The sequence below is a fragment of the Drosophila ananassae genome, chromosome 2L (assembly GCF_017639315.1).
Source record: "Drosophila ananassae strain 14024-0371.13 chromosome 2L, ASM1763931v2, whole genome shotgun sequence".
NCBI classification, from domain to species: Eukaryota; Metazoa; Arthropoda; class Insecta; order Diptera; family Drosophilidae; genus Drosophila; species Drosophila ananassae.
The window spans coordinates 8,586,407-8,613,552 of NC_057927.1; the positions used below are offsets into that span (position 1 = coordinate 8,586,407).

Here is a 27,146-nt window from a genome sequence, read left to right on the forward strand (position 1 = left end):
TACGCGCGGCCACCGAAACTCGCCTTTGTTTTTTAATTTAAATTTGAATTTAATTTCAAAGTTAGCTGCGCCCAGGGCTGGCGATTCCCAGTATTGAATGTTGTGATTTAGAACCGAATTCGGAGATTTCCAAATCACGTATTTTTCTAAACTCTAAAATCTCACAAAGGACTTACCTTACCCCAATTTTTAAAATAAATTCCATTACTCATTGTTTATTTATTTTGTAATAAGTTAGTTATTGTTACACTTATCACTTACGTGCTAAAAGGAAACAAAGTTCAACAAAGGCAATAACTTGTTTAGCACATTACTCACTGGAATTCGAATCGGTTAGCGAAACGGTAACGGTAACAAATTGGTTAACAACTCAACAAAGGACAACAAAGAGAACTGGTTTCAGAACGAGACTTTTTCAAATCAGTTAGGCAACTTGGCAAAGGCGCGAAAAAGAATTCTACATGTACTCAAAGGTATAGTTTCTGGCTTGCGCAAAAATTGACATCTATGTTGCTATTTTTTATATGTTTTTATGCCCGGGACAAGCCCTCACAATACTCATGAATATTTACACAAAATTGCTGAACTGCCTGGCATAAATATCCATAGACAATTACGTGGGTATGTTTGCTGGGGTTTGCTGCTCTGTAATTATAAAATCGTATATCTGATGCAGGGACCGACATCGAATTGATTTCCAGCCCTAGAACGGCAATAGTTCGTCAATGGAGTTGGAATAGTGTACCTATTCGTACAGAGGCTATAGAGTAATCGACGAACTATTACCGTTAAAAGACTATCCTCAGAAGAAAACCCTTTAAGGGATCTCTTCATTCTTATTTTATTATGCATTTGATATTGTAGATTTTTTTGTGGAACAATATAAAATGCATTTCACTATGGGGATATGTATGAATCGATTTGATACTGGGGCTTCTAGTCTTCTCCCTTCTATTTATTCTATTTCATAGATTCTATTTATTTCATAGTATATTAGCCACTAGTTATTTTATATTTTGATAAGATTATCATAGACTGTTAATTAACATTAAAATATTTATTGTCTAAAACATTTCTCCCCGCTTACTGCCACAGTAGACCTATTTACGTTTCCCGACCTTTCCCCCCCAAAACAATTCTAACTATAGCACACACCTTTGGCTACTTACAAATAACTCCCTCCATCCTACACTGATTAAATTTAGAATTCATCAAGTGTTCGGCCTTACTCTGACTTAATAGGCGGATAAAGGTATTCGGGACCTCCACTTGGCGGATCACTTTCCTTGGGTTCTTGGCTAGAAAACTTACAGGCCTAAGGTTTGTATTTGATTCTGGGTGGGGCTTCAGGACCAGACCCTAGGGGCTCTCAAGGGACTGGTCCGGTAGGGCTTGGTGCGGAAAGAAAAATGCCAAACGGAGTCCCTGACTTTACTGCCTACAACTAGACTATCGCATATCCTTCAAAAAACCAGCTTAGGTCATGTGCAGATCCCCCTTGAGGATCCGGGTGAAGGTCTTCTTGAACTGCTGGTTGGCCAGCGCATAGCAGAATGGATTCATGGGGCTGTTGGCGTAGCAGAGGAAGTACGAGAACATGTACAAGTGCTCGTTGGTGCACGGCGGATTCCGGCAGAATCCCTCCACCAGAGCCAGCACGTGGTACGGCGTCCAGCAGGCCACGAAGCAGCCCAAAATGAATGAGATCGTGCGGAACGCTTTGCGGGCCCGATTCTCTGACTTGGACTTTTGCCGTCCGCCCACTCCGATGATCAGGGGCAAGGCCTTCTTGCTCTTGAAGTGCTTTCCGATGGATTGAATGAAGGCCCTCTTGCTGGAGCTCCGGCTGGCCGACAGTCCTTTCTCCTCCCTCTGGTTGTCCTCCTCCTCGGCGTCCCGCTTTGGGGCGCCGGTCAAGCCGTCGCCGTCGCCGACTCCGGCGCCAGTGCCCCCCGTACTGCTGGTGGTGCCCGATGTGGAAGGCATCTTGTTGGTATTGGTATCCGAGGTCTCCCGCTCTTCGATGCGCTCCAGAGTGGGCGCCAGCACTGGGGTACCCGTCTGTGGTGTTTGCTGGGTCTTCACCTTGGGTGAAAGCGGGGGCGGGGGCATTGGAGAATAGAGGATGGCGTCCTTACTGCTCGTCTCCATCGGACTGGAGGCTCTCCGGTGGGGACAGTCCGCCACCAGTTTGCCGGGAACGTCCAGCAGGCAGATGGCCTCGATGCAGCTCTCCCGGCGCACTTTGGCAAAGTCCTCGATGCCTGTGTATGATACGAGAAGACGTTTTTCAATGGCCACCGCCTCCTCCATGCTCTGGTTGTGATTGGGGTTCAAGTTGAGGCCCAGGCTTAGGCTCTGACTTTGGCTTTTGCTTTGGCTTTGGCTTTGACTTTGGCTGGGACTGCTATGGCTTTGGGTGGGAGTTTGGCTTGGATTCTGTTTCGCTGGTGGGTTTCTGCGTGCGGGCGGTGGTGGAGGCAGGACTGGTGGTGGTTGTGACGGTGGTTTTCCCATCACACTCTCGTTGAGCGAGGACGTGGTGGCCAGCATGGCGGAGCTCTCGTCCATGTACCGCAGCTCCGAATTGGTCATCAGGTCGTAGGTGAGGGCCAGGTCGCTGTTGCCCGAGCTGTTTCCGAAGGGTCGGTCGGAGTAGTCATCGGAAAGGGGGGTGGGACACTGAAAGGCGTCGGGTGGCGGCAGGATGGTCTGGACTAGACCGGGATGCACTTCGTCACTGGGCACATCAAGGGGGGCCAGGTCGACGGGGGACAGCGGATCACCGATCGGATTTACGAGTCGGTCGTGCTCGGCAATCTGGGTCAGGGTGGAGCAGGAAGTGCGCTTGTTCTGGTTCGGATTCGCATTCTGGTTTTGGTGGTGGTGATGCTGGGAGCGCACCTCCTCCTTGCTCTGGGCGCGCTGAATGGGATTTTGGTGGTGGTGCTGATGGTGATGGTACTGGTGCATAGCCTCGATGGACTTGGAGTTCGTGGTGCTCTTCTGCAAGTTACCTTTCCCCCGTGTAGCCAATAGGGCAGCCTGTGCTCCGAACACCAGCCCGATCGAGGACCTTTTCCGCATGTTGTTCAACTTCTGCTGGGTGATCAGCTGCTGGGCTTGATTGACGGAGGACTCCTCGTCGGAGTCGAAGGCCGGACTGCTCGATCGCTCGCTCTTCTCCGCTTCTACGGCGGCATCCCGCTTGCGTGCCTCTTCCTGGATCTTGGCCGCTGAGGCTCTCCTTTGCTCCGGGGTCATCTTCTCCACCTCTTCGGTAGTCGGGGCTATGGCGGCCAAAGGATTCGCCTGGCCGGAGCCACTGAGCCGCTTGATCACACTCGTGCAGGCGCTATCCAGGTCGGTCTGATCCCCGCCTGCCAACTCGACCTTCGTCTTCAGGATCTTCTCCTCGATCACTCCGATGCCGGCTGCATGCCCCGCCATTCCCGACATGGCTCCGGCACTGAGAGCCACCATGGACTGCATCTTGCGTTGCTTAGCCTCACTTCTCTTCTGCATGTCGTAGGCCGTCTTGTAGATGCCGGCGTAGAGCACGAAAAGCACTATCAGTGTCGTCCAGTAGTAGCCGATGATCAGGGCCGTGTTGAAGATAGGATCCTTTAGGAATTGCACGGCGCACTGGCCTGGCAGTAGGTCCCTCTTGCCCGTGAAGTGCTCCCATCCGAAGATCGAGATGAAGAAGAGTAGGGCGGGAATGATCCATGTGATCGTGACCATGTAGATAACCCGCGTTCGAGTCCGCCAGCTCCGGTACTTAGCGGCGATCTTTACGGAGCAATACCGGTCGATGGTGATGAGCAGCACCGTGTACTGGGAGACCAAGCAGACCGTATAGTCCACGGAGAGCCACAGATCGCATAGGACAGGGCCCAGGTCCCAGTAGCCCTTCAGCACGTAGATCGTGTAAAAGGGCATGGAAACGGTTCCTAGCATGAAAAAAATATTACTTTAGTATAAACATACACTTAATCCTTTAAGAAGTTCATTACCTATCAGCATATCCGTGGCTGCCAGCGAGGCAATAAAGTAGTTGCTGGGCTGCCTGATGTTACGGTCCACAATGAAGGCCAACAGCACCAGGATATTGCCACCTACTGTCAGGATAATGCAGACAGCCAGGCAGATGGCTATCAGAATGGTTTGCCAAAGGGCGAAGGGGGGCAAGACAGGACCCAGGACCTCAGAATCAGAGTCGGATTGTGTGACGATGCCAGCATTGCCGGAAGTTTGATTTCTCAGCCCCAGGACATTGGTGTTGTTGAAATTGTAGTTGCGATACCACTGCAGCTGATCATTGGCCGTCCAGGAGCTGAAGTCACTGCTCTCACCATAGATCTTAGCCGCCTCCAGGAGGCGCTTGCAATCCGATTCAGTCACGATGCTTTTGAACAGAAAACTGCAGAGTTTTTCCCGCTCCCGACGCAGGCTCCTGTTCGGGAAAAATGTATTCATTTTTTGGTGAATCAAAGAGGTTTCTGTGAGAAGTCTTACCAGTCGGTCATCCACTTGCCCTTAATGGCATAGATGGGGTCACTGGAGTTGCCGTTGAGGCCAGTCAGCTCCTCCTCCCCACTCGCCGACTTGTTTACCGACCTCATCTCGTTCCGTTCACCGTTCACCGCTCTCCAGTCTGCAGTCTCCCCTCTGCCCACTGGCTCTAGTCCTTTTTTCCTGGCCCCTTGCTACTTGTGGTCTCTATGCTAATTTCAAGTTGTTCCTCTCCTTAATGTTGTGTCGTCGACGTTTGTCCTGTGCTGCTTACATTGCCTCCTCGGACTGCCAGGACTTGTCTCCGGTCTCCGGTCAGGTGAAGCATCTGAAAGAGCCAACAAAAGGAGCTTTTAAACTACAGTGAGAGAAAGTATTAGCACCATTAGGTATTGTTTAGGATAATTTTTTATGGGTCTGGAGAGTCGAAAGTATGAAGGTCTCCTCAATAAAGTATCTTTAATATTTCTTTAAAATCTTGTATTAAAAAAAACATAAATTCGTTTCCAGTGTCCGTCTTGGTGGTCGTCTTCGCTTCCGCCAAGTTTAAACTAATTTTGCAACCGTTAACTGGCAACCGGCGACTGGCGATGCAATTTGCTTGTGGCAGTTGCTTCCTGCCCCAATGGCCCAGCCCCTGTCCTGCCCGCTGTCCTGTTATGTTGCCTCATTATGTTATGGCATGATTTGCTTATGCCGCTGCCACTTGAGTTTGCTTGCCGCCGTCTTCACTATTTTTCCATCTCTTGTCTACTGTGGCATTTCAGTGATTTTTCCTGGAATAGCTTACCCTGGAAAAGCAGGGAATAATAACTCGCTTAGAATCCTTTCAAACATTCAAGGATATTGTATTACTAAATTTAAACCTAATAATGTTAATTGATACGTCGAAGGCTATTGTATGAGTCTCCTTGATTAAATTAAGCCTGCACTCTCGAAATATTAATTAGATTATGTCTGCGCCGAAAGGCCTTATTCCGGTTCTCGATTCGAGAGTAATAAGTTTTTCGCCAAAAGCATCCTACCTTTGTCTCAGTGTTATTTAAAACTAAATACTCTTATTCACAGGAGGGAAAACTTTCTTCCGCTGAGGTCACTCAAAGGCCAGAGGCTGCCAACTTCTTGACTGTTGCATCTGGCCGGAGGCATCCTGTTGGCCAAAGTTACTCTGGTTACTTGTTATTGTTGCTGCAAACAACGTTAGAGTGTTTTTTGACGGCGGCAAGCTGGGCACGGCCGGATAAAATTGAGTTTCAACTTTTCAAATATAATTTCAAACAAATCGATAGGACAAACTTGTAGAGATGCTGGCTCTTTGGGAACGGCGCTAGGCAAATTCCACAAGAGACAATTGAGTTATCCGCCAAGTTACAAGATGCAAGTGTTGCACGCTGCAACCTTGCGGCATCCTGACAACAGCCCGGAAGCACGTCCGCTGCTGGCACTTTGATTGAGCGGAAATTGAATTAGTTGAGACAATTTGTTTTCATTTAATTCCCAAAACACAAGCCTCAGTTGATGGTATCCTTTTAAGAATCCCTGTTCCTTAATTCATCAGCACATGCGACAATCCCAGCTGACAGCTGTCAGACACTTGTCGCCCTCGTTGTTTTTTATGTTGGTCCGGAAACCCGCAAAACTAAGACCCACGGAGCCAGACCCAAATCAAAAGGCCCGGCCCCAATTTCTATGCTAATTGAGGGCCATCCCGAACGAGAGTGTGCGGGTTAAGCGCTTTGATTGCGTGAAGTTCTCGCCAGAAAGTGCTTAGATCCTGAAATGGGTTAAGTCCCGCAGAGGCAGTTGCCAAAAAAGTCATTACAATTAGCAGGTATTCACAGGTGTGTGCGAGTAACGGCTCGTTTTAGATTTCATCCAAATAATCCCTTTCTACACTTCCGATTCAATAATAATTTAGCGATTTATTCGATGAGCTTTCGATTATGTCAAGTTGAAACACAAAGTGCCAAACTCTATTCCCCAGACTCCAGTTGGCCATAACTATGTCGTAAGAACCTTTTACCAACTCCCAGTATCCAGACCCGGTGGCCAGTTCCCTGTGGCACAGAAGCTTGCTTGCCACACAACACGTGAAGTAATAATCCCGCTTAAGGACCTTAAGCCTTTGTCTAGTTGACCGCCGAGCGGGATACTCCAGCCAGGACCTGCCCGAGTCCTTCCGGCACCTGTCTCGCTTCGGTGGGATGTAGTGCCTCGGTCTCAGACTTCCCAGTTGACCGCAAAAATAAAAACACAAGGAAGCAGAAAGCTGTAAGATCAAAGCGTTGATCTGGTGGGGGCGGGGAAGGAAGTGAGGTGGTGGTGTGTGAGTGAGGCAGCTTCCGGTTTCCATGGAAACTTTAAGCCGGCTACACTGAGGGAAAACTTGAGAAATACTTTTCTCTTAAAGTCTATGTGTTTGCCATTGAAACAATCTTTGTTTGTAATCTTTGTTGTTGTCTGGCATTGTAAGGTTTCTGTTGCATTTCGTCCTTTATTGCCCACACCCCCTTGCAACGGACATGGGCTTGGGCTTAAAACCGAATCGAGGTTGCCACACGAATGACACAAGTTCCGGGGTCGGTGGAAAGTGTACCGTGTTTTTCAACTACAGAGCTATAGCTTATAGCCTTGTTTGCACAACTCGGCAACTCAAAGTTGTTGGCATTCTTGGCGTGCGCTCCGAAAGTGAAATATGTAAGCAATGTGTTTGCTTGAATGGCTGAAAAAGGGGGCCCAAAGGATGGCAGAAAGTTTGAAGAGCGGGGTGTAGCGTAGAGGGTGCAGAAAGCAGCGCCTTAAATCAGCAATTATGTCGCGCAACTTTCGCCCACCTGCGCAACCGGCGAGGAAGGCAATAAAAAAGGGATTGCGATTTGAGTGGCTTGCTACCACCTTGTTAGATAAGATTTAGCCCGTTTTGTCTGCTCGCGCTTGTTGCCATAATAACCCGCTTTCGCCATTCTTGCTTTTTGCCTTTTAATAAACTTATTAAATGTGTAAGCCAGCCGTTGGCCTTGCCCGGCCCTTTGGTATCCTGGTTCCCTACCCTTTTTTCTTTTATTTGCCAAATAATGAAAAGTAATTTAATCAAGCCAACAAAAGGGCCTGCAAGATTCATCAGGAAAAATAATGAAAGTCCCAAATTTGATTGGCACTTGAAGCGGAGCTTCTTTTTTTGGCCAGCAGGGTCCAGTGCAAAAGATCATCTTTATTCCGGGCCCTGTGGGCTTGTGTTAATTGCCTGCACAAAGACCATGCAATTTTGGTTAGCGGCTTCCAATCATGCGCTAATATCCGCATCACCAACGGCTTTGAGGGCTGCAGCCATAATGCCGTCCCCCCTGGTTGCCGCAAACCCAAGGTACGATGCTGGTTTGGAATTCCGGAGCGTCAAAAACTGTCAACGGCAATGGCATTCTTTTGTGCCCAAGCCCTGGCCGCAGATTATGAATTTGACAGCATTCTCTGCCTGCCAATGTGGGGGAGGAGAAGGATAATTTTTTTGCCAGGCCAGGCCAGGCCAGGGAATAGAAGGCTATGTGCCGCATAATCAACTTGTGCAAGTGAGGCAGGCAAGTTTTAATTACAAACCGTTCGGACTCTTTACTTTAGCTCCATCGCCTACTTTCACTGTCTCTTGAATTTCCAGCTCTTCTTCGGTTGCTGTTTAATTTATCTAGGATCTAGGACCTAGATTAACATTTTGTATTTTTGTCTAGTCCCAGGGACCTACTTGGCACGCGCATTTTAATCAAAGTAAAATTTTAAATAAATATTAGAGACGCACAACGTGATGAATAATTTGGGGCAGCGACACCCCCCATTGTCTGCCTCGCATGGGTAATTTCAAATTCAGCTTCCACGGAGAGAAAAAAGTATGTAACTCCTAAAATAATAGGATATTAAAACAATATGGAAAGGTAAATAACTTATTCTTAGACATAGTATTTCCAGAAAAAAGCACAGTTTGCTTGAAGGTGGGCCGGAGATGTCGGTTTAGTTGGTGGTGGGTGGTCGGTGGTCGGTGGCTGCATCAGACATGTCCTTGACACGCTTGCTGCATGCCCAATGAAGGTTGGCGCGAGTAGTGAGCAAGGCAAAGCCTTTTCAAGACGGCCGAAGACCGCAAATCGTTCTCGGAGACTGTTGCGTCACCCACACACTCAAAAACTCAAACATCCTGCACTCACACATACACATTTCAGCATGCACATGCAAATTTAACGAGCGCCAATGGCAAAAATTGCGCCCCAGGCCACTTAGCGTTGTCTTTTGTGGCAGCAGCACATACACTCGCACATACATATGTACACCCTTGTGGTTGCACATGCTCATATGTGTGTGTACATGTCGACAGCCTCGTTTATTGCTATGCAATCTGTTGTTGCTTTTATATCCGGCAGCCAGATAGCGAAGGCATAAAAAAGAATAAACCCCCCGTGGCACAACAACAAAATGGTAAGCGACACTTGCCACGAGGATGCTGGAGTTGAAGTGTTTAAATGACGCTGCCGGCGAGCAGCAAGGCTGCTAAAGCTTCGAGGAGCAGCTCAGGATAAATGATATGCTAACACCCTGAGAGTGAATCGATCAGTTCGTTTGCTTAGCCGAGAAAATCTTCCTAAAAGAAATTCTATTAAAATTATAATCCAACTAAAGCAGAGCATTCATTATTCGTTTGGGTTTTCCAAGCCCAGCAGCTCTCTTAATTTGCTCTTCCGTCCGCCGTCCGCCGTGTGCCTCCCTTTCATTTCAAATTGCAATATGTTTTTATGATTATGACTATGATAATACCGTAATCGCTGGGGCTGCTGCCTCATGGCTGGCTTAATGCAACAACTGCAAAATGCGTTTTGTGCGACACTTGCTGCAAATTGCCGCACGCAGGCACACACACACCCTGGCTCACGTAAAAACTATGAGCACAAACGATTCGAGCTGAAAATTGCTTGGCACAGTTTGTCGCATTTTGTGTCCTTTGCGTCCTGAGCGCCCTTGTCCTGTGCGCCGCCTGCTGCTCGCCTTGTCATTTAGAGCTCATTTCAGGCGAAAAACGAAACGGAATGTAAACAAAAGGCAGTGGCAACTGAGGCATTGCCAGTGGCACGAGGCAAGGGGCAGGAGGCGACCAAAGAGACGCAGCTACTTCCGTGTCGCAGGAACCATAAAATGACAGAGCAAATGCCTCTGCTTTGGTCGTGCCTCTGCACTTGAAAAAAAATAAGCTTACCCTAGCTTAGGCTTAGGTTTGAATTAGAACTCTTGAAAAAATGGCAGGCAAAACGGGTTAGAAGAACATTCAACATGTATGCATATTTTACAGAGATTTTGTATAATTTTGCTCTCAGTGTACCTATGTCCTTTCACTAAAGGACCAGTGGCAGGGCCTCCCCTTTCCTTTCTCCTAATGAGCTTGATGCGTTTTTGATGATGCCGTTGGCTCCTGCTGCCGCCTCGGCTCGCCGGTCGCACTAATTGAATGTTTTCTCCTCTCGGCCAACGCGGCGTATGCGCAACGTGCAGTGTGGGCCCGGTTGAATTTTGACTTTTATGAGACATCTTCGGAATACACAATTACGGTGTCGAATTTATTAATGCCATTTATCATGCAGCTCTGGGCAGGAACGGGATGGGCAGTCTCTTTTTAGGCAACCTCTTTGTCCGGCAAAAGGTATTTCAAAGCTTCCTTAATTATGGCCGCGTCCTGCTGGGATTCTCAGAAGCCTGCCTGTTAATGCAGTTTAATAAGCAGTTTTCTGAGATTTCCCTGCACATGCGGGTTACTGTCCCGTAAATATCAAATGCCTAACAATGATTTAAAATAATATTCCTCTTTCTACAAGCTTTGTTTATTATTATTATGCTTTAAAATAGAGGCTCTGTCTACCCGCCAAGTGTTTTATTTTTAAAGGTTTTTGGTTACCTACTAAAGTTCCACAAACTGTGTATCCTTTTTATTTACTCCGCGTATACTAATCAACATAATTAGATGACAAAACAGAAAACTGTAATACCACTTCCCACAAATATAATTAACATTATAATAACACGAGGCTCAGCAAAACTTTTGGCTCTAATTCCGGGTTTATATTGCTTCTGTGGCTTAGTAAATTAACACGGGCTTTGTTAATCGATAAGCACTCAATTAACGTGTCTTAAAGGCTTACCAGCAACACAAAATTTTGCGTGTAGCCCGGTGACCCCACGTCCCCATCCTTTTCACCCCAATACCCCAACACCCACGCCACCCATCACCACCCCATAAGAGGACACTTTCCGGCGGCAAACAGCTGAGGCGTAAATTGATTCAGTGAGCTTAATTGTGCTGACATTTTCACGCGGCACTGGCAGTGGCAGTGGCAGTGGCACCGATCGATCAATCGATGTGAATGTGTTTACCCGAACACGCAACTGCAGCTTTGCCCAGCTGCCACGCCCCCTCCAGAAGCCAACGCCAGAGAGAAAGGGGGGGCCCCGCAATTTCTATAAGCCTAATTTATGCCGTTGCATGGGTCGGGAATTGAATATGACAACTTTATAGAGTTTAGTTTATTATAATCGCATAAAATATTTGACGTGCCAGGGCGGCTGAAACGAGCAACGAGACTCGATGTCTCCCAGAGGGGGCGGGTTGCCTCATCGTTGCCCCATTGTTCTGCGTCTCATGCATCTTTCATGGGGTCATGTTAATGGGCCAGGCTCTGCCACTCAGCCTCCGCCTGGCTTTGATTTTAGCCAGCAACTCGGCAAGTTTATGCAACAGATTTATGAGTGCCCAGCTACGTGGCTCGAACCTGGAGCATCTGAGGGTATTCCCAGATCAAGCTCTCAAGGAAAATGAGTAGAAAATATATGATAAAAATTTCAAAAATAAGTTGAACTTTTAACTAGGGTCTAGTTCTTTGTTATTCGAAATCAATTTTACTATTCTATTAGTTATATTTTACTACTACTTGGGGACAACATTAAATAACAATAAACAATGAATAATTTAATAAGAAAGATAGTAAAGTTCTTTATTTACTAGAATTATTTTAAAACCACAAAATTTTGAACAGTGCCAGGTATTAGCATTTCTCAGCTTATGAATTTAAACCAAAACTGTCCAAGTTCTTGGGCTCCCGACGGCGTAAACTTTTCTTCTAATTGTCAACTTCATTAGCCAACTAACTGTTGTCTCTATGGCTCTTCCAATCTACCTCTGAGAATCCCTGGGAAAGGACCTACTGTCCTAGGGTCATCAAGGGGTTGGAAAGTTTTACTTTTGTTAATTAAGTGCAACTCAATCTGCTCTCAGGACATAACTCATTCGCTGGGCTGAATCGTTTGCAGCAGCTGTTGCCTGCCACAGGACCCGCTAGAATGTTAATTGCTGCAGTCCTGACAAATGGGTTTTCACCGCCCCCCCTTGAGTCCTGCGGATAGATTATCCTCACACAAGTAGTGGCCATTTTTTTGTTGGGATTATTTGAAAATCAGACATCGACCATTGTGATTGTTTTTAGTGGTCTATAATTGGAAAATCAATTGATTTAATTACCATAGCAATGCAATAAAATAAACTATTCATAATTAACAGCTGTCGGGAGGCTGTAATTGGCGATTCTCAGGATTAATGCAAATCCTTTGAAAGTGTCATTCCAAAGTCCTTGCATAAATACTTAATTTAAAGCTAACAAGGATTTATTTTTAAAGGCTCAAGAGAGAATATATCCCACACAATTCAACGCTATTTATTTTTAGGCTACTGCTGACTTTAAGATTCTGAAATATGCAATTCCGCCCGCCCACTCTGGTGACTTGGCATCGCAATGCAATATTTGTTCTGTCACAAAAATACTTTTGCTGCGAAAAATGTATAATTTATGCAAAAGCAAAGGGAAAAATGTATTTGGAAATAGTGGGAAATGGTTTTTTAATTAAAAAAAAAAAAGATGTCGGGCCCGGACGAGCTGTCACTATGCCAACAAAAAGGAAAAGCGTACACTCAACCCCAAAAATGGAGGAAAAAATATTAAATTTCGCAACCATTTCTTAAAGAGCAAGGACTATAAATTGTTTCTCACAGCATCCAATGCGGCACTTTTTGTGTTTCCCGAAAACGCTGTCAACGCATTACGTAATTATGGATGTATCAAATTATGAAAAATGTGCTTGGTATTCTCCAAGTTACGTGTTGTGGAAACATTTTATGGCTGTCGCGGCAACGCCGTCCTCGCGTCCTCCTCCGCCGCGAATTATGTGACAAAAACGCTTCAGTAAACAGCAGACGTACAAATAGATGGGGAAAATGCCACACAGAGACAACAGGAGCACGGACCTCGAAATGACAACCAACTGAAAGTTGGACGAAATAGGAGGTCGGAATAGGTGCACCAAGAAAAGCGAACTTAAAACTATTTCGAGTTTTGTGGAGATTGGCTCGGAAGTTGTAAATACATTTCTAAATTTAGAGTTCTATAGAGAGATAAGATTATAAATAGTGAGATAACTAGACCTTTATTTTAGGTTTTCACTTCTTATCTATTGTTTTACTTTATTGAATGAAAAGTTTAGGTGCTCAGTGTAATCGGCAAACTGGGTAACTGGAGGATCTGTCTCTGGACTGACACGTGAATCCCTCTGCCTGTTTCGGGTCCCAGTGCATCGTTAAAGATTTATTTAGAATTTCCAGCGGGCACCGTAAACCGCAGCGTGTAATTGTCCAAACACATACATGTCTACAAATAAGCACACAGTCTACAGACATATGTACTATATAGAGTGGAGATCGGGCCTTCCCTATCCGGCCCTCTCTCGCCGTCGCACTGTCAGCATTGCTTACTTTTATGGTAATAATTTCAGTTGTGGCATTAAATCAGCGGAAACGGAAATGTAAAAACGTGTTGCCAGGAAGTCATATTTCAGCTTAGACAAACGAGATAGAGTCCCAGGGGGGGACGGCGACAGATAGGGACGGGCGGGCGATGAAGCGTGAGATAGAGGAACATGCAACACTGTTGTCAGCACTGTTGGTTGTTGCTTTGGTTGTCGTTGTTGTTTGCGGAGGAGACTACAGCGCATTAATTTGGTTTACAACATGGCCACACATAAAAATGAGAAATGGCTGTCACACATGCTGCAAAAGCAAACACTCTCGGAGGCCGCCATGACACAGAGCGAGTAGAGGGGGCGGGTCTGTGTGGACAGACTCAACAATTGCCATCAACAATATAGTCGAAATTAGCGCAAAATGAATTATAAATGCTGCCTTAATAAAAAGCTAACTCGCAGCGAGTGCCAGACAGAGAAGGGCCGAAGAAAGTGGCAGCCTGAGGAGCGGCCTCCCAACTCTCCACAGATGTAAACAGTAAAAATGTTGAATGTTCTTCCGTCGCTTTATGTGCTGCATCAAAAACAGATGCTGAACAAGCTGAGTGCAAAACACAACAGAAAAGTGGCAAGGAATGGAAAGGAAAGGAAAGCTGAAGGCAAAAGGATAAAGAGGAAGGCATTGGGGGGAGCTGCAGGAAGTGGAAATCCTTGTCCAGTGAAATTGCACTAAATAAAGCTGAAAAAGTTTTTTGTACTCGGGCACTGTGCGGTGAATTAGGGTATATTTGCTAAAAGGCTCTGAGGAACTATAATTAAAATGTTTTCAGGATAGCTTTTAAATTGAAACAAGATACCAAATTAATCGAAGAATGTACATTGTACACACTGTGTCGAAGGATTAGGCCAGGACCATGTCGTTGATTGCTATGGTTTATGGCCACGCCTGCAAATGCCAGTCCGGCTAATGGAATCTTTTAGTATCGTGTTTAAATGATCTCTATTTCTATCGCAACGTCTGCTACAAATTCCCCAATAAACATTTTCAATTTAAGTTGTACTTGTAGTACGGATAGAGGGGCTTTCTGGAATGTCGCTGGTTTATGAGCAGCTCAACGGCTAATCCCGCAAAGAGTCTCGACAGCTGCAGCTTAAACCTCGCTGAAATCTTAAAGGCAGATGTGGCTCCCCAATGGATTCGCCACGCCAAGCTATATCGGAATATATATACTCCGGAGTCCGGAGCTTCTGCCGTTGGCAATTATCACATCGTGTCGCAGTGGCGGCAATAATAACCCCCAGACCGAAGATGAAGTCAAATGCTCCGGCAAACACAACCAATCAGACAAAACACCAGCATCAGAAGAAGCAGCAGCGGCTGCGGCACAAGGAGCAGCAGCATCAGAGGCATCAGCAGCAGGATGCCCTCAACGGCCATTTTAATGTGCGCACGACTTGTCCGGAGGAGGACGAAAGCGTGTTTAGGGGAAGGATATGGAATTGATATTGGGTCTGGGTCCGGGTACGGATACGGGTATGGGTTCGGGCTCGGGTTCGGGTGCTGGTAACTCCATGAATTTTCCTGTGTTTTCAGTGGGGAAACAACAGTAAATTGACATAAAAACCAAATTGTCCATAAAAATGTATTTCCCAAGGATCTCCCCTCCAGCGCAGTTTCATTCCTTTTCTGTTTGTGGCTGGGGGCTACCCCGATGCTTATCGATAAAGTTCAATGGCAGCTTCTGGGCCAACTTGCTCAGTTGCTTACTTGGCCGAAGGATTCGGAATTAGTTTCCTGCGGGGAATCCCTCGGAGCGGTTCCGTCAACAATTTAATCAGTTCATCGCCGTCCAGGCCGCAGCAAATCCAAAGGATTTCTTTGCTTGTGTGTGCTTCCTTTAACACCCTTTGGGGCTTGTAGTTTATTTTTTTGCCAGCGTCTATTGACACAAAATAAGTTGGCTTTAGTTTTGCTTTTATTAGCCGCATTCACAGCGGCAGGAAATTAAAAGCCATCTGGAAATGTTTTCATTTCCTTTCAGCCGAAGTCGCTTCATCATCTGCCTTTGAATCGATATTATGCTAATGCCCGTCTAATTATGGCCTATTATCGAAATGAAGTGAACACAATTTCGAACGCCATCAACTAAATAATAGTCTGGTGTCTGGCCTATTCGATGAGTGCCAAAAAAAGTTCGGCAGATGGAGAGAATTTTAATTAAAAGTAGATAAATAGAAATGGATTTTCTTCAGCCTTCCGTTGGAAAGACTTGATTGGTTTTTAAGGTTTATTGGTTGAGCGTTTTGGCCTTGTTGCTCATTAAGTTTTCCATAAGATATGTGGAAAGATATAAAACATCAAAAACTAATTAAATAGTTCGAGTGACAATTCAAAATAGAGGCTTATTAATAGTTTCCAAAGAAACATTATTGCATCCCAAATATCCCACAAACCAATATGACTCAGCCAAGAATTCGAATATTGAATATTGAATCTGATGGCTATAGTCCCTTGATGATTAGCTGAAAAAGTGAGGGGGCTAAAACCATTTCAGTTTCCAGATAGATTCCTCTTGCCAACCACTACCACCTCGACTGGTCTTTTTTTGCATCCTCCCACAGTGACGGGTGCGGATTGAATGGATTTTTAATAACATTGTCAGGGTGCCACAGAAATGGCGTCAACATGTGCGCAGCCACCGACCCTGGCTGTGATTATCACTCGACTCCGGCACTCCGACCCATCGTCCCGCCCACACCTCTCACCAGGGGTCAGGGGTTACGCCAACACCAACACCAACACGGCAAGACCAACACAAACACACGCACGAAAGTGTTGGACACATTTTTTGTTTGCTCCAGCTGCTCTTTTCAGCTGGGCGACATGCTCATATTGGATATGTTTTGGTGGCCCTTCTCCTGCCCAGCCTCTGCCTCCGCCTCCTCACAGGATCATCATCCTTTTTTGATGAAGCACAACACAAGGCAACTAATTTCGGCCTGACATTCGCCAGCGTTGGGGACAATGGTCATAATGATGATGATAGTAATGGCGAACGCCGCACATTTCATAAGTTTCGATGGCGGTTAATTTACATCGCCAGTTGTGAATTTATTGCCTCGAACTGGGCCAGCTGCAGGCACTCGGATATTTATGGCCAGCATTGCGCCCTGGAACTGAAATGAATTAATATCGCTTGACTTCTTCTTTGGGTTCCTGGCTCTTTGGCTTTCTGGCTCTAGAAGCACCGGACAAAGGACCCCATTCAGTATATTCAAAGAGAGACAGTCGCAGGATGTGACTCGACCTGGATGCAGATACAGTATATACTGTATAAACATTTAAAATTTTTTTTGAAGAGTATATGTTTTAGAAAATATTTCAATAATTCTTTCAGAAAATTGTTCTTGAAAATTGCAAAGGCTTTTACTCAATTGATCATTTTGAAAGTTTAATCGTACAACCTGGCAGCCATGTTAGTTTATTTTTTCAATGGTAAACTTTGCGTATAAACGTTTTCCTTAGCTCCTCCATAAATCTGAGGGGCCTTCACTACTATTTTTGCCCCATCTGGGCAAGGGCGAGGGAGTGTGTGCAATGAAAGCATGCTCTGCAGTGCTGTTACAGTATACAAACAAAAGCTGCCGAAAACAAATAATCCGTGCTGTGTGCTTCGTGCTTTGCTTTTCTGGTCTGCTTTGCTGTTTTGCTTTGCTTGTTTGCTGGCTTGTGTGTTTTCCTTTTCAGCCACACGGGCTCTTATCTGACTAGTTTTTGTCTGTTTGCATGCTGATGCTGATGAGCCTGCAACATGTCGAGTTGCTGCCTGAAAGTAATAATAACAAAAGGCCTTAGCCCGGGACGGTCCCAGGACGAGGGGGAAGCTGGCTCAAAAACCCATTGACACGTTTCATGGCAACACTTTCGGTTCTGTCCGTAAGTTTCTGCGCCCGTGAGCCATTTACTTAGCCACAGTCGGACAGATGCCAATACAAATCTGGCTGGAACTAAAGCACGCACGACTGACTTTATGCCTTTGCCGAGTGCGATTTGGATTTCACTCCCATTCGAATGTTACATCAACTATCCGATTTCCTCTGCGGGGCAACAGTGCGTATGACCGAATCTGAATGTGCATTTAATTGCATTTCAATTTCTCAATTTACATCCATTTGTGCATATCCTGACAAACGCAGATGCAGATGCAGACGCAGGACACACGCAGGACGAAGCCGAGAGCATTGAATTAATAAATTATGGATAAGCTGTTGACGATGTGTTCTGTGGCTGCGGAAGCGGTCCTTGGAAACTGGCATTCGATGAAACTTAATTAGTGGCTTGACAGGTCAGAAACCGAAACTGTGTTTTCTCTGTCTGGTAACTGGGAACTTTTGTCCACTCAATTTTGCCCAGTGGCATTACACCACTCGCCTGTTCGAAAGTTAATTAAAATTATAAATCGGAAGCAACATCAGCCGGATAAAGAGAGAGGTGTGGCGTTGATTGGCGTAAAGGGCTTTAATAAGCATAAATTATGCGAGGTCTATAATCAATTTCCAATGTTAGTATTTGAGTGTCTAACCTGAGAGTCGTTAGCAGCACGCGAGAAAACAAGCCATGAAAGTAAAGGACTTTACGAAAGTGAGCCGATGAATACTCTCTTCCTATCTGTTTTTACTTTAAAGCTTATTAATTCCCAAATACCAGGTAAGACTAAAAATCTAACCAAACAAACATTTTTTGTAAATATCATTATTTGTCATGGACTCACATATACCCCCAGAAAGGGCAGCCAACTCCTGGCTGAGGTCATTTGGATCAGGGGCGGGCTTCCAGATAGTGACAGAAAGATAACAATTCCGAGTGCTGTTGGGTGTTCTGAGCGAAGTGCAACCGAGACCAGCTGAGCCGGGTCAAAGCGAACTAAGTGAACTGAAGTGAGCTAACTCTGTAATTACACTCACTCGCGTCACTCACTCAGTGAGGCCTGCAATTAGCCGGCCACATAACTCATCCGCCACGTGGCAGCAGCGCTCTAGAAATAAAATGCAATTTGCGAAGTGAAATTGCCTGTGCTTGTTAAATTAATCTCGCCCTCATTCTCAGCAACAGCAACACCAACTGGAAAAGTGGCAAGAGCAGTGGCAGTGGCAGAAGCAGGAGAAGCCGCAGTCAATTTCAAGCTCCACTTGCCAACTCATCAGCCGGCATACACCAGAATCGCTCAGAGTTGTCAGCCGCAATCGCTGGTATTCTAATTAAGCCGCCTTAGCCGCTAATCATTAATTAGACACATCGAATGTTGGCCCAGGCTTTTTATAGGTACGCACCTATATATACAATATACAAACATACATATAGAATACGGCCCATTTAAGTTTGGTAATCGCAACAGCTTTCTAATGCCGCACAAAAGCCAAAAACAAATGTCGCTTTTAATTATGTGCTTTCGAAGGATTTGAAGGGAATACAGTGAGAGAATAGTCTTGATACTCCTAACATAAATTATTTTAAAATTTCGGACATTTCCCAATAAAATAGAAGGTGTACAATAAAATAGAAGTTTCCAAATTTTAACTGAAATTTGAATCCTCGATTTCCAAAGTATTGGTAATTTTTTTCCAGTGGCAGAAACAGCAGCGGCTTGGGCTCACATTTAGCACCTCGAGGCACGCCACTGGCCACACCCAAGGATATCTGAGGGTCTTGGCCATCGGGATGGTCCGGAGCAGAAGGTGTGCTCAAGGTTGCGGCGAAATGGCCGGCCAACTGGTTACAAAACCAAAGTGGGCCAAAAGCGAATCCAGTTGAACTCTGCAGGGGGCTAAACTGACATGCTCTGATCGACAGGATGACTGCCTTTGGGCGGTGGGTGGCTGGGCGCAAGGGGGGCTGCGGTCGGTAGCTTATTTATAAAACGACCTTGGCGCAAATCAAATGCAAAACTTTTATGCGGACGGCGACACGCGTCCGCGTCCGCATTCGCCTGCTCATTAAAGGTCAAAGCCGATTTGGTTTTGTTTTTTCTGTCGGTGTGTGTCTTTCCTAGGTGTGTTCGAGTCCGGAGTCCTGGGTTCTTTGTGAATAGGGAATGGCAGACGTTTGGGCAAACAAAAAAATACACAAAACCAATGTATAAAGTACAAAAAATCACACCTATATAAGACATAGAATATATCCTTTTAGACACAAAAAAAAAATAAGGGAACGTATTGATCTTAGTGAGAAGTATTATTTAAGCTTCAATTGGCTTTTTAGTTGACAAGAATACAAAGGTCTTGATTTGATAGCCACCCTCTGAGTAATTTTTCTCTCTGTAAATATTTATATATTTTTTCATTTTTTTATGAAAAGCCTCTTTTGAATTATTTGCCTTGGCGCGTTGCTCAATAAACATAATTAGCATTTTGCCACTCTACGTGGCCCACTCACTAATGAATGACTAGGCCGAAAAGGAAACTTGGCCAACAACAGCAAAGTTCCAAAGAAAAAGCCAAAAGAACAAGGAGCAGGCCCTCCAAAAGGGGAGGTTGGTTGGGAGAACTTCAATTGGACCTATTTCATATGCAAAATGTGGCAAAGAAGTTGATTAAAAATTCAGGAAGAGCTCACTATTTGACAGGCACGACGCCATCTGTGGGGCAAATAAATAACAGAGGAAAGGCCACAACAACTAGGCACACACACATCCGTGCCCCACACATCCGCACACCCATCCATAGTATATGTAACTGATGGCATAGACACATCAACACTTACAGAGATGTATACAAGTGTCACTCGGGTGTAGAGCACTTGGCAATTGCCGCACATGGACACACACAGGCTAACACCTACAAACGAGTTTGTAGCAGGCAAAAAGGATACCCCCTGTCACTCCGCTCCCCACCCCTCCCGCCACACTCATTTAGTGTCGCACATGGCGTATACGTGATGGCTGCCCGTCGTCTGTGGTCGTGCCGCAGAGTGTAATTAAATATTTTACAGGCAATCTACATTCTTGAGATAAACTTGGCTCATACATACACTCATGTGAATGTGTATGAATTTTGTGTGTGCGTGTGTGTGTGTCTGCAGCAGCAACAGCAGCCGCACAGGCAGCAGCCACAATGGGAAAATATTTTTAAAAATAAGCACAAACATGGTAAGCCAGTATTTGGCCGGAAAGTGAACTAAGCGATGCTCTAATCCATAATGGAGATGATACAGAATAAAAAGAAATTTCAAAAGAAAACATTTTATTTCATTACCATGGTAAATCTCAACGATAAACGTTATTTGAATGCACTTTGAATCTAAATATTTATTTTTAAATTTTTAATACACGAAAAAGAAAATGGATTCTAAATTCAAGATTTTATTTTATTTATTTTCAAAATACTTCTGTGTTTTTATCCATCTCTCTTCCAGGACTTCGATCTCGTCCAATTGACTGTTAAAGTCGATGAACTCTCTTTGCATGACGCTCCCCAAAAAGGACAACATCATAAGATTCCAGATTAATGTTTGAGGCTCTCCACACACATACACAGTCACTCAAGGATACGCAGGCACCGACACTAACAAGCATACAAGGATTGCGCTTAGGCTGCAATATTTTGGGGGCTACGTACAGGTCTCGTCGGAACATTTTCGGGGGCATAAGTTGTCGTTGTCGTTGTTGTGGAATTTAGATTAGTGTCATTTAACTTTTTAGATTTACAAATGTTGCATGAAAAGATAATCGGCTTGCCCTTGTTCGGCAGTGTTGAGCATTTGGCTTTTGGAGTGAATTGTTAGGGTATTAGAAAAATAGCAACACATTTTTAATAAAGCTAAAAATATTAAATACGAACTGATTTCATTTTTTTCCTTCCTCATTCAAAACACGTATTTTTTTTAAATATTACTTTGTTTTGTAAGCTGCCAAGGGGGCATCTCTAAAAGCCACAGGACATGGGACGCAGGACACAGGACACGGCACTTGGACATAGTCATGGCCAGTTTTGTGGTTGCTGGCCCTTTGCAACCTCAAAACCAGAGTCGAAATCAGCCTCATCCACATCCTTGGCCGCATTCTGCGCCTCAGATCCTTCGCCTGGGCTTGAGTTGCGGCATTGTAACAGGTTTTGAGGCGTGCTTTGGGTTTCTGCGGCCGGGCGCTGCAAAATATAGAAACACGGAACGGGCTATGGGGACTGGAGATTGAAGGCAGGAGATGGGGCCAGACCCCAAATTGGATTTCGTTGTTGTTACCCAGTTGGGTCCTGTTCTCCGTGTGCGTGTGTTTGGACTCGGACGCGTGTTGGTAATTGCGCTTTGAGGTTGTAATTTGTGAATTGAAACTGTCAGCAGTAAAATGTGGTGACTGCGTGTGTCTGTAGCCCAAATAAGCAAATTAAGAGTTCCAGTCCCAGCTCCAGATCCGAGCCATAACTCTCCTCCAGTTCGTTCCGTGTTCATTGCAATTGCATCAACTGGCTTTTTATTGGATTTTCATTGACAATTAGCTCGGAATTTAATCTGCTCTCCTCCTCTCCAGCTCTCCACATTCTGTGCCGGACTAATCATTTTGCTTTTAAAAATTTAATTAAAGCTGCATTTGCATTGGAATGTCCGTAATGTCCTTAATTAATAAGTTATGCTTTCCACTCACTACTAAGCACGAGCCAGCATAAAGTAGGAGCAACAAGAGAAAACTGCTTTTTAATTGCCTGCGAAAGGGTTTACGAGAGGTGGGGTTTACATCCCCTGCATACATATATATTTGTGTAGTAGGCCGCAGATGCTGCTTGAGCTTAAGCGGGTTAAAGGACCTGGCAAGGAGTGGGGCCAGAGCAGTAGTTGCGGGGGGCTGCCCAAAGTCCACATGAACTGACCACTTGAGTTGGCCTAATTGGCTGGCCAAGTGATGGTTATTTCGAAGAAGAAACGCAGGGCAACAAGGTCTCTGAATGCGGTTTCCCCCATTGGGAACTACATCTCATTTAGTTTTACTCTCTCATGTTGGCCTGTGGTCAGATATGGTTCTTTAAGTGCCCAAAGATTCATGGAAATGAATCCTTAAATGCCGAGAGTGAAAGAATTAGGATAGGGTTAATATTTAGGATTGGCAAAGAGACTGTCATCGTTATGAGCATGTACTTTTAGAATAAGTGTATTTTCAAATTTAATCCCAGGTTTTAACGCGGTTAAATAGAGAATCGATCAACATATCTTTCAAGGGAGTCCATGGGAAAAATTTACAAAAATAATGAAAAATTATAGAAAATAAGTCTACTCGTTATTTAAGGTATTTTTCTAAGGAATGGGTTGTTAAGTTAAATAGATAGGGGACGTTTTTTTAGCACCATATTCCGTTGCTTTTGACAATGGTGGGTAAGATTAAAAATGTTGTGGCAATGTGGGCCTTATCTTCAAAAACCACTCTGAAAGAAAAATAAATAATAATAATCAGCAAACAGGGCTGGGCGTGCCAAAAAATCTATTCACTCTGCCCATCCGTCCACTTGAAATGTGGTGCGTCAAAAAGAGTTACGCCCGGTTTTAGCCAAACACATAAAAGGCATGTGAATTACCGACAAAAATGGCGGCAGCGGAAACGGAAATGTAGGAGCGTGTCGGAGCAGAAGCCCGTAATTTTGCATTAGCGGCCAGGGAGAGAGGAAAGCGAAACAGCAGCATCAACTGGAAGAGTGAAAACAAACATTGACAGATAACAGACTGCCGGCAGTTCACTCACATGTGAGCGCACGTGATAAGAATTCACAGGTGGAAGGACTCGCTGGAATTAAATATGCTCGGCGTCGTTTGCAGATCACTCATCAAATGAGCATTAGAAGTTGAGAGGAGCAGGTTGGGAAATTGGGAATAAGCTTGAGCAGCTTATGTGTACTACAATTTGTAGGAATTTGGAAATCACTCATCATGTAGGAAAATCAAAGGACATTTGATTGCTTAATTAGAAGCAGGTGACAGATGTGCACTCTTCTGAGGTCCACAGAAGCAAATATTCGCATATCGTTTTTCTCAAAAAATTTGATTAATTAAACTTTTCCGCCCTTGAAAAGAATGAAAGTATTTTTTAAACGGCTTATCCCTTGGCGGGCCATGGGCAAAAACTCATCTTTCTCACCACCCATGAGCCTCCCGCCCACCAAGTTCTCGCCCTCCTGCGTTCCAAGTATAATTAGTTTTGCACTAACTGGGGCGTAAACCGAAACTCAGACATATTACGGAATAGGACGCCCTCAGATCGAAGCGGAATCCTTTGCCTCGTCGAACAGAAAATCATTAAAAATATTTGCCTGCACGCGCTGAGCCGCCTCGTCATCCAATCAACCATCGACATTGCAGGAGAGACCCACTATCCACTACCCGAAGCACCGCAACGCCACCGAACACCATGGAACCACCGACATCGACACCGCCACAGCCCCACCACCGACGAAAAGAGGCGAAAGAAAGAACCCAATTTGGGGCATAAAAATTGTTGCTTACTTGGCAAAGATGTTTATCACACCGTCGGGTGGCTGGATGAAAGAAGTGAGAAGGTCCTGTGGAAGGACTCTGCACATTGGTTTAATCAGCAGACATGTAATAGTATAAAAAGGTATGAAAAGAGTGCGTCTTTAAATGAGGAAATATGCAGATAGCTTAATCACCAAACTTATTTTATTTCAAATTCGATAATATATCCTTTTTTTATAAAATGCTTACATACAGTCTCTCAAAGTGTTCGTTTTTTAAAAAAGTGTAAATTATTACCCATTTTTTTTAATATTACTTGACTTTTTTAACCACTGTGCTGTGGCCAATGCGGTTGGCAATGTAAATATTTTGCCATTTGGGCTTTCTCTTGGATTAGTTTCATTTATTTCATCATTTGCGCGTCTCACTAAACGCATCCAGTCCTTATCCTGGCGGCTGGCCTTAAGAGGAGTCCCGCGTCCTGTTTGTCCTGTCTGCGAGAGCGTTGCCCGGCAGCTCGGTGGCCGCTAGCTGGTCCAACGGGGGAGGATGGGAATTTAATCAGGCCGCTGGGGACTGTAAAGCGCCGCCGCCTGCTGCTAGCACAGAAATGTAGGCGCTACCCGCCAAAGTAGGGAAAAAAACAAAAAGCGACTAAAACCAGAAAAAAAATGAAACGGAAACAGAAAACACACAGGGAACACAAATTTCCTTAAGCGTAATACTGGAAATGTTGGGCTCCCAAAATGATGACGATGGCGATGACGAGGTCCGCCCGCCGAAGGAAAAAGGCTGCCGGGCCGCCTGGTGGGGGAGAAGATTATTTGGCCTCGTTGTTGTGTGCCATTTGATTTTTCTTTGCACTCTCCGTCTTTATTTTTTCCCTGCGCTTTTATTATTCGTTACAAGTGTGTGAAGTTGTAATTTAAGTGTGTTTGGGGGCGGGTCGCTCGCCACGCCCACCACACATTAAATGCCGCCTTCAAATGCCGCTCGAGGGGACATTGATTTTCCTCGTCCTCTACTATTTTTTTCGTATGTCGAATGCCTTTAAAGCAAATTCCTTCTCATTTTGCAAGAAGAGAAATATTTACACTGTTCCTCAAAAGTATCAACATTCTATTATTTTAGAGTCGATTTTTGTGTTTTTTATGCACTTAAAAAATTTCCTAGTGTTTTTTCTACGTGCAGCAATCAGTTTCAGTTGCGTCTTGATTTTCGCTTTTGATTTCATCGAGCTAAGCTCGAAAAGGACTCCCCGCATCCTCTGATCCCTATCCCTTCCATTCAGTGGCATCCCATATCCATCTGACATTGACGAGTGTCAGGCACATGTCCGCCACATCGCCGGGCGACTGACTGGCTTAAGCGTGGACACAGCTGGACATCGAGTTGGCCGTAGAGGCGTGGCATGGTGTAGGCGTGGCGGAAGGACATCGGAAGCCAGCGGAGAGCAAAGAGCTTATTGGCTACAGGGGGCTTTGGCAGGACATGGACTCCTCAGGTGAGTTGGGGAGGACCATGTCCTTCCTCTTCCTGTCATTTCGATAGTTGCTCAAAAGTTTTTCAATTGGCTTTTTGGTGAAAATGTTGTGCCCCGCATATTGAAAAATTCTGATTTTCATATGGGATCTTTTAGGGTACTACTAACCATAAAAAACTTTTTATGAAAATAAATACAACAATTTTACCAATAACTGATATGGCCAACCAAAACCAATAGTTTAGATTCCGTGCTCGTTCGCTCGTTCTCAAAATTGGCAGCCAAAGCAATTGAGGAATGATTGCCGTTTGAATAATTGAACCGGAAGGAAGCCCCGCTTTCTTGTACTGCCGAGACAGGTGAAGGAACCCCAACAGCTAGTAAAATATTTTTCCGAATTGCAACGATGGGTCAGTCAGGCGACAAATTTTCATTGAAAATTGTCTGGGTCTCAAGGCCCTGCGGGTTTAAAAAACCAAAAAGTTTAGCTTAGTTTCCGCCAAAGGACGAGGTAGGACAGGACAGGATGATTTTCCAGTTGGCTTGCAATTCCAGTTGCCGTGAGATTACGGCTCTTTTGGCTGGCAACCTCAGTCAGCTGGTCGCGCTGGTGGTTGGCAATTATTTTTAGCCCATTGTGTGTAACTGTCTGGCTGTAGGCACACTTGCCTCGCAGGCATGTGGCAAGGTGTGCTGCGGCAGCGGTGGCAGCGACGGCGCAGGGGTTGTGTGTTTATTTTTGCCAATCAATATTCCACATACTCCCAATCGATACCGCCATCGAGCACACGGGGCGTATGATTGATCTAATTAATGGCCAAGATTGATGGCGCAATCTGGACGAAGACAATAAATCTAGATTTCGATGAAGGTGTGACTTACATGCTCGCAATTTCCTCCTCGGCTGCAGCAACAGTTGCACTCATTAAACTTGAACTTCCGCGAAAAGGATGGCTTCCTTTACTCTTATCGTCTTATCACTGAAAGTCAACACAGAATGCACCTGCAGTTCTTTACACCTGCCGAAACGCAGAAACTCCGAGCGAGTTGCGAGCGACCAGCGAGCGGCTAAAAACGCGACTTGGCAGCCCAAAGGACGAACGAGGACTGTGACAGTGCGGCGGCCAACGGCGGCTATTATTTGGCCAGAAGCTGAAGGAGCAACTGTTGGTCGCGCGAATCCCGCTTACGATATTCGCTTGGCGCTTCGGCTGTCAGCGGTTGTTCGGCTCTTATCCTGTTGTCCTTCGGCTCGCATCCTTCGGGCCGTCGAGCGAATGTTTGTCTGTTTTTCGTTTGGGTTTTTGCACTGCACCAGCAGTTCAATGACAAATTGTTGCATCTCAGAAACGCCTGCCTGCCACTCTCACCTGTGTGCATTTTTTTTCTTTCACTTCTGAATCAATATTCCCCGTTTTAACGTTTTGTTGCCAAAAAGGAGAAAATGCTCTCGAGTGGCTCACAAATCCTTTTATTTTCACTCCTAGACGCCTCTCGAGCTCCTAAGCGGGCGGAAGGCGAAAGGAAGCTGGCAGACGCTGGTTTCAAATCTTCGACATCGCTTTTCGTGTTTCCCAAATAGCTTGCCGCGACGAGTTTTGAATTTATTGCACAACATCCAGCATTACGGGGCAATAACAACAACAACAACAATAACAAAATCAAGCATCCACTGATAGCGAAAAGTTTAATGGGAAATGTAAATGTTACGCCATTGTATGACATACGACAATAAAATGGAATGAAACAGAAACAATAAACCGATGGCTGCCAGGCGCAGGATTCCTACACAGGTTGTTGGTCCCATTTTCCATCTTGTCCGCTCACCTTTCTCATCTCTCCACCGCATGCACTGAAAGAAAATCTACAGAATACAGTCCTCCC

The 27,146-nt window shown here is 45.2% G+C and overlaps 1 protein-coding gene across 1 annotated transcript; it reads right to left on the minus strand.

Moving 5' to 3' along the window:
* Positions 1 to 156: 156 nt before the first annotated feature.
* Positions 157 to 26,375, minus strand: LOC6499762 (probable muscarinic acetylcholine receptor gar-1). The gene is made up of 4 exons (XM_001953934.4): positions 26,145 to 26,375; positions 4,519 to 4,843; positions 4,017 to 4,456; positions 157 to 3,953 (listed from the first exon to the last, which is right to left on the minus strand). Exons 2-4 carry the CDS (start codon positions 4,623 to 4,625, stop codon positions 1,477 to 1,479), a joined length of 3,024 nt encoding a protein of 1,007 aa, XP_001953970.1. The 5' UTR covers positions 4,626 to 4,843; positions 26,145 to 26,375; the 3' UTR covers positions 157 to 1,476.
* Between the last annotated feature and the right edge of the window lie 771 nt (positions 26,376 to 27,146).